The following is an 8,028-nucleotide window of genomic DNA, read 5'->3' on the forward strand; positions in this document are numbered from 1 at the left end:
CAATTTGGCAGCCGTGTTGAGGCTGGACTAGAGGGGGGTATGGGTATGACTAGATGCAGAGAAACCCAGAAACCAAGATCAAGTCTCTAGACCCAAGAGCCTGAAGTCTAAGAATGTAGAGACAAATACAGAAAGAGATGTACAATGACAGAGATAAAGGTGAGTCGATAAGCATTTATTAAGCACCTGTTATACTGGGTTCTGTACAGGCTTTTTCTCCAAGAAGAATGAGAAATCAAGACCAGAGGTATGACAGACAAGTGGGCTGGGTAGGGTTGGGGGCGGAGGGGAAGGAGTGGAAGACCCAGCAGAGAGTTAGTTCGAGACGAGGGGGCTTCTGGTCTGAACCTAGTCTGCCCTTCCTGGTGGAGACAGGGGGCTGGATACAATGACCCCATCTCCCAGTCCTCTCCCTTCCCCCTGTCAGCCCTGATTGCCAGGTCAATGTGGGGGGAAGGGAAGGGATTAGGGACCGGCTGGTTTCTCCGCCCCCTCCCCCCTTCCCAATGTCACCTCCTGGTGCCAGGGAGAGGGAGAGGCAGCCTTCCCCAGGATTAGGGCCCAGGATCCAGGCCAGGCTGAGGTGACATCACTCAGAGACCAGGCTTAAAATCCCCAGGGCCTGGGTGGCCACAGCTTTCAGCAGCAGTCCAACTGACTGTCGGAGCTGGTCCCTTACCCCTGACTTAGGGGTCCTTGAACCTAGTCTGGCCAGTGAACAGGTGAGCAATCAACAAATGGGTGAGGGTAGAGACTGAGATAGGGAGGAGAGGAGACAGGGAAACCCTGGAGAGGTTAAACAGAAGAGAGACCCACAGCAACAGATAGACTGGGGATGGGGGAGACAATGGAAGAAACAGTGAGATTTAAGGGATAGCTCCAGGGAGATGAACAGAAATGGAAAAGGAGACACTGAGATGGGCAGACAGACTGAAAGGGAGATACAGGAAGAGACAAAGCAGAGATGAGTAGTCAGAAGAGTCACAGAGACCGAGGAAAGCAAGGGGAGAGACACAGACCTGGAGATATCAGAGTCAGAGATCAAAGGGCCAACGACATGCTGAAAAGGGAGTGAGGAGGTAGAGAATGGGTCTTCACAGATCTGCAGACACAAAGGGAGAAAACAGAGAGGCAAAAGGAGGGGAGACAGAAGAGAAATGGGAAAGTCACAGATGAACTGAGAGAGCTAAAGGATGGGAAAAGACCAAGAGGTAGACAAATGATCTGATAGGAAAAGGGAGAGGGAGTAGTATGGAAGAAACAGTTGTTCCAGGAGAGGTAGAATTTATTGTCAGTAGAATACAAACTTAGTGAAGGCAGATCATTTTTAATTTTGTCTGTTCTATCCTTTGCCACCAGTAAGGGTAGTTAGTGTTGTATGTGTGCTAGATAGGTTTGGATGGAAGCTGAACCGAGAGCAGTCTTTGAAAGAGAAGGCGGTAGATGTAGTTTGGGTTTCCCTCCTTGCCCTGGGGCCAAAACTGGGTGGGGGGGGGGGTTGGGAGGTGGGGCCCCTGGGGTCCTTTGTCCTGCCCCAGGCCTCAGCGATTGTATTGAAATTTTCCATCACTCTGCAAACAAGTACTCTGTAGCCCTAGCCTGGAGAGCTCTTTTCTTAGCTCATTATCTCTGAATTTCTCTACTTGTGTCTTATCTCTTCCAGAGGGTTTCTCGCTCTGACTCTGGCTCACCCCATCCAAATTCCTCCTCATGTCTCTGACTCACCCTAGGACTCTGAAACTCTTGTCTTTTGTATGTAGCTTCCTAGGCCGCTCTCCTTCCTCTTCCTCCCTGAGTCTCTGGGTCTGTGTGAGTGCTAGATCCTTTCCCACCCTCAGACCTTTTCCCTGAGGAAGGTTCTCTTTTCTTCTCCTTCCTGATTGCTTGGAGGTGAGTGGTTTTTAGCAGCCCTGACTGGCCACTCCCACCATCCCTTCAGTCTGGACCCCTGGGTCCCTGGTCCTGGGAGCATGATGTCCTCTTACCTCAAGTCACCCCCACCCCATTACTCAGTCAATGCACTGGCCTTGGCGGCACCTGCTTTGGAGATTCTACATGGCGGCACCACTGCTGGCTACTCAGGTGAGTGTCTTGAGTCCTGGGAGGCGAGGAAATTGGTAACAGATGGGTTTAATTACAGTCTCTCCAAACTCTGAATGGGAGGGGGGCTTCCACAAGCCTTCTCTGCCTTCCCCCTCTGCACCATTCCTGGGAGGAGGAGGAGGAGAGAAAGGGAGATAGTGGAAGGGGGCTGAGGGAGAGGAAAGGAAAAAGCGAATGAGGCAGAGAAAGAAAAAACAAGGGGCCATGATGAGGAGAGAGAGGAGCAAGTCCAGGATAAGTCCTATGGAGGGAGAGAAGGGACTGAAAAGTATGTACAGAAGACACAGTGGAAAAGTAATTGCCGCTAACACATACAGCCTGTCTCCTTGAATCCTCATTATCCCTGTGAAAAAGAAGTTATTTGTATTTTCCAGATACAGGGAAACTGAACCTGCCGGTTAAGTGACTTACCTAGGGTCACACGGGGATTAGGGGGCTATGTTATTATTCTCCTTTTATAGGTAGGGAAACTGGAAGCCGCCCTCTGGATTTGAACTTGAGCATTTAGGGTTGAAGTATCAGGTTTAGGGGCAACCTTCTATCCATTGTGGCATTTGACTCTTAAAGGGACCTCCAAGGACAAAGGGAAAATGGAAGGGGGAATAGAGGGCAAAGAGGGAAGAGCCAGGGTGCAATCTTTTTATCAATACCTATTTCTAGTGTGAGGTAGATGGTTCAAGCTTTTAACCTGGGAGACGAGGGGAATACCCTAGCTAGAGTTTTGTCTATGTTTGAGCAAAACATTTGACATATTCTATTTTTTGGGGGGGATTATTTTTGTGGGGAAATATGATAGAACGGAGTGAATAGACAGACCCAAAGTAACCATTGATAAACTGATAGCACCCTGGAAGAAAGTCTTTAGTGGAATTTTAAAGTGATCTATGCCTTGCCCAGTGTTAATCAGTAAGCATTTATTTAGCACCTACTGTGTACTAAACAAACCTGGTTTTCAGAAGAAAGTCAAAAGACAATCTGTTCTCACGGTTCTCCAAGTCTAATTGGGGAAGAAAATATGCAAATAACTGTACAAAGAAGACATAGACAAGGTAAATTCGAAATAATCCACAGAAGTTAGGAAGATCATATTGTAGAAAGTGGGATTTTAGCTGGCACTTGAAGGAAGAGATGAGAAGGGAGAACGTTCTAGATGGGGGGTGGCTCAAGGACGGGGATGGACAGCCGGTGAAAATGCCCAGTGCCTAAAAGATGGAGTGCCTCCTTCGACCATCAGCACAGTGTCACTGAATCAGAGTCCTTGGGAGTGGGGAAGTAAGGTGTAGGAAGACTGGTAAGGTTATGAAGGACCTTGAGCACCAATCATAGGATTTTATATTCTATCCTGGAGGGGATAGGGAGCCATTGGAGTACAGCAGGTAAAATGGTCAGATGCAGCCCATCAGTGTGACATACTTATAATAAACTCCTTTTATTTCTCTTTGTCCTGAGTTTTTGCCTTGTTAATCAAGCAGAAAAGCCCAAATGAAGAATTTTCCTTTCGACAGATTAGAGTGGGTAGGGAATTTGAAAAACAGCAAGCTATTGCAACAATCCAGTTGGGAGATGATGAGAGTCTACAACCAGACCAGAAGTGTCAGAAGGGAATGCACACAGGACAGTGTAGAGCAAAGGATACTCCTAGGTTTGGAAGTTGCTAGCCTAAGTGGGAAGATGATGGTACTTTAGATCTAAAAAAGAGGGCTTTCCACTATCAAAGAAAGGCTGCCATAGATTAGGAGGCTTGAGGACTGAGAAAAGGCCATCAGACTTGGCAAATTAGAAAATGTTGGTAATTTAGGGGAGTGTGTGTTTGTTGAACGATTAGGTCCGGAAGCTCTGACTTTAACCATTAAGAGTTAAGAAAAGAGCAATTGTTATGGAAGACTTTGTGTCTGCTTATCAGATTTGTAAGTGACTCTGATTTGACTCAGAATAGTAGATAAAGATGATCAAATTTGGAATCCAAAAGATCTCACCCTAGAAAATCTTCCGGTGATTATAAAAGGCTTTAGAAAATCACCTTCCCAGATCCAAAAGGAGAGAGGCTTGGCCAGACCAAAATTTGCCCAGAAAGGGATCTGGGGGTTAGCAGTGACTGTTGCTGAGTTGTTTTTTAGTTGTCTCTGACTCTCTGTGATCCTATTTGGAGTCTTGGCTAAGACAGTAGAGTGGTTTGCCATTTCCTGCTCCAGTTCAACTTACATGAGGAAACTGAGGAAAATGAGATTTAAATGGTTTGCTTGGGGTCACACAGATAATAGTGGTCTGAGGCTGGATTTGAACTCAGGAAGATGAGTCTTCCTGACTCCAGGTATTGTGCCACCTAGCTTCAGGGACTACAAGATCGTTGAGTCCCCTTTGCCCTAAGGCTGTCCAGAAAGCCAACTTAGGTTAGTATTAGCTCCAGTAGGAGGGTAAGGAAAGGTTTAGCTTCATGTCCACAACCCTATCCCTTTTGAATTATGAATGGGCTACATTAAGAGAGATTTAATGACTGATCACACTTTAAGGAGTAAAATTTGGAGTCAGAGAGACCTGAGTTCAAATGTGGCCTTAGACACTAGCTGTGTGACCCTGGGCAAGTCACTCAAACTCTGTATGCTTCAGTTTCCTCAGCTGTAAAATGGAGGTGATAACAGCACCACCCTCCCAGGGTTGTTGTGCGTTTCAAATTTAATATCTGTAAAGTGTGTAGCACTATGCCTGACATGTAAGAGGCATTATATAAACTTTTATTCCCTTCCTTCCTAGAGCTACCACTCCTAGCACCCTTCAAAGCTTCCTGATTTCCCCCACCTGCTATCGATTCCACCCTAAACCATTCTGTATTCCTTTTGTGTGTGTCCTGTATTTACTTAGCAGTGAGAAAGTTGTGTCTGCTCCAAGGAATGTTGACTGCTGGAGGGCAGGGACTTCAGCCTTGGGGGTTACATCCCCAGCACCTAGCACAACATTTGGAACTAGTAGACACTGAGGTGCTTGTTGACTGATTACGTTGTATTAGGGAGATGTTCTTCCTGATAATGTGGCCACATTTGGAATAATTTATCCAGATAATCACATTTTGAGAAAGGCTTTGATGAGTTGGAGAACTTCCAGACCAATATGGCAAATGAAGGTCTAGATTATGCCATATGAGCAAATCAGGGTGTTGAGCCTGGACTATCCTTGGATAACAGGTCACACTAGCTCCCTGAAGATAGAAGGGGAGAGCACTGGGGAATGTTGGGCTTAAACATCTAAAATCTGATGGTAAGAACTCTCCAAAAGTAGATGTAGTGGGTTCTCTGTCTCTGAGGATTCATTTGTCAGAGTGTATTCCCTTTGAGTTAAGAGTAGGACTAATTTGCTGCTTGCCTCCCTTCCAACTCTCAAGATTCTGTAGGTACCCATTTTACAAAGAAAGGAAATTGAGGCCCAGAGAGGAGATTTAGGACTTCCTGAAGGTTATAGGAACTTTTTTCTCATGGAGAAGGGTCTTCTGGCCCCTAAGTCTAGACTTAACAGCAGAGCACCTTCAGACATGCCCCTTCACTGTCTTCTTAGAGCGTTCTTTGAAAACCTGGTGCTATCCCCATTTTATAGACAAAGGAACTGAGACCCTTTGCAGGAAAGAGACATGGCCAAGATTACATCAAGTCAAGGGGACCAGAAATCAGATCTTCAGATTCTAAGATCCAAACCTCTTTCCCTCATACCCCATGACTTCTATGAGGAGGGAAAAAAGGAGAGATTAAGAAGAAAAAGATGAAAGAGTAGAAAAGGACAGGAGAAGTAGGAAAGAAAGAAGACAACTAGTGGTGTGAAGAGTACTGAATTTGAAGTCAGAGGTTGCGTACTCAAATGCTGACTCTTCTGTTTAATAGCCGAGTGAGCTTAGTCACCTGTGCCTCAGTTTTCTCATCTGCAAAATGAGAGAGCATACAGAGTTTGAGTTACTTGCCCAGGGTCACACAGCTAGTGTCTAAGGCCACATTTGAACTCGGGTCTTTCTGACTCGAAATTCTACTCAGTAGAGTGTGATCAGTCATTAAATCTCTCTTAATGTAGCCCATTCAATACTTCAAAAGGGTTAGGGTTGTGGACATGAAGCCAAACCTTTCCCCACCCTCCTACTGGAGCTAATACTAATCTAAAATGGCTTTCCAGACAGTCACAGGGGACTCTGATCTTGTAGTCTCTGAAGCTAGGTGGCACAATGCCTAGAGTTCTAGACCTGGAGTCAGGAAGACTCATCTTCCTGAGTTCAAATCCAGCCTCAGACCCCTGTTATCTGTGTGGATGCATTGGTCAGACCTCTTCTGACTAGGGCCATCTTTTCCTAACCAGGCACACCGAGGAAGCAACGCCGAGAGCGAACCACATTCACTCGGGCTCAACTTGACATCCTAGAAGGCCTTTTTGCCAAGACCCGATACCCTGATATCTTCATGCGAGAGGATGTGGCAGGCAAAATCAACCTACCAGAATCCCGAGTTCAGGTCTAGTCTTATGCCCCCCACTCCTTTTCCCCTCAGAGTCCCTGGTCCTTGAGTCTAAAGTCTGCCTTTCACACTAATACATCCATGAGCTCATTGGAAATAGTCTAATAGCTGCCAAGTGAGTTACCTGATTAAATGGCTGGCCCAGAGGTGGGATTTGAACCTAGGTCCATCCTGACTTCTGGTCTATCATACCCAGTTTCCTTGGTCTTCCCATTCTTAATCCTCTGTTCCCTTACCCTAGGTATGGTTTAAGAACCGCCGTGCAAAATGTCGCCAGCAGCAACAGCAGCAGCAGCAGCCAGCAGGTGGGGGAACATCCAAGGCCCGACCAGCCAAGAAGAAGGGCGTCTCTCCACCCCGAGGTGGAGCAGAACCTGGGCCAGAACCACCAGGCCCCTACAGCCCAGCACCTGCTCCCTCAGCCACTCCTCCTTCAGCATCGGTATCCATCTGGAGCCCTGCCCTCTCTCCACTGCCGGATCCCCTGGCAGCACTGGGGGCTGCTGGGAGCTCATCCGTCTGCACTCAACGGGGGCCTGGGGCTTCTGTTGCTGCCTCCTCTTCCTATGCACTGACCTACGCTCCAGCCCCAGCAGCTTTCAGTGCCTCTTCCTCGCCCTATGGGAGTTCCAGTTCTTTCTTTGGGGGTCTAGACTGCAGCCCCTACCTCTCACCTATGGGGTCCCAGCTGGGTGGACCTGGTTCTTCGCTCAGCCCCCTTCCTGCCCCTGGTATGGGGCCCCACTTGGGCCAGTCTCCAGCCTCCTTATCTGGCCAGAGTTATGGGGCTGGGGGCCTGGGCTTCAGCCCTGTGGACTGCCTGGATTACAAAGACCCCAGCAGCAACTGGAAACTCAATTTTAGCACGACAGCGGATTGCTTGGATTACAAGGATCAGGGCTCATGGAAATTCCAGGTGTTATAGATGAGGGAAGGGAGAACTAGATCCTCCTTCCCTTCTCAAGCATGCTGAACCTTGTAACATTCCTTCTCTCTGAGCCAGGAGAATAGGTGGTTTGTGGGAAAAAATCCTCTCAGTTTGGATCCAGGATCCTGGTTGCCCATTTATCACCTTTGTAACCTTAAACAATTCTCCTTTCTGGGTCTCCAATTGCTCTGTAATTTTTGGGGTGCAGCTAGATGATCCCCAAGGTCTTTACTAGCAATTTATAATGGAAGGAAAAGATCTGTCCAGTTTTGGCTGGAGACAAGGATCTCAGTTTTGAATCTTGGCTTGTTGTGATTTTGGATATCCTACCATGCTATCGTTTAGAAGAATGAAAATTCAAAAATACTGGTCTACCCTCAGAAGGACTTAGATAACCAACCAAACCCTCCCCCCTACCTAAGTAGCAAAAGACTTGATTTTCATAGAACCTTTGGCAATTGGCCTCTCCTTGGTGCTGCAGTGGAAGGAACGCTGGTTTTTGGAGCTGGCATA

At 47.2% G+C, this 8,028-nt stretch overlaps 1 protein-coding gene across 1 annotated transcript; it reads left to right on the top strand.

Moving 5' to 3' along the window:
• Positions 1-227: 227 nt before the first annotated feature.
• LOC140508548 (homeobox protein otx5-like) lies at positions 228-7,512 on the top strand. Its single transcript, XM_072616492.1, has 4 exons — positions 228-247; positions 1,940-2,082; positions 6,433-6,584; positions 6,829-7,512. The coding sequence occupies exons 1-4, from the start codon at positions 228-230 to the stop codon at positions 7,510-7,512; spliced, it is 999 nt and encodes a 332-aa protein (XP_072472593.1).
• Positions 7,513-8,028: the final 516 nt, after the last annotated feature.

The sequence above is a fragment of the Notamacropus eugenii genome, chromosome 5 (genome assembly GCF_028372415.1).
Source record: "Notamacropus eugenii isolate mMacEug1 chromosome 5, mMacEug1.pri_v2, whole genome shotgun sequence".
Taxonomy (NCBI): domain Eukaryota; kingdom Metazoa; phylum Chordata; class Mammalia; order Diprotodontia; family Macropodidae; genus Notamacropus; species Notamacropus eugenii.

What these genes read in the sequence shown, in the direction of transcription:
- LOC140508548 (XM_072616492.1), top strand. Translation starts at nt 228, where the DNA reads ATGAGAAATCAAGACCAGAG. An exon ending in CACCACTGCTGGCTACTCAG is followed by an intron (nt 2,083 to 6,432) that starts GTGAGTGTCTTG and finishes TTTCCTAACCAG; the next exon opens with GCACACCGAGGAAGCAACGC. An exon ending in TACCAGAATCCCGAGTTCAG is followed by an intron (nt 6,585 to 6,828) that starts GTCTAGTCTTAT and finishes CCCTTACCCTAG; the next exon opens with GTATGGTTTAAGAACCGCCG.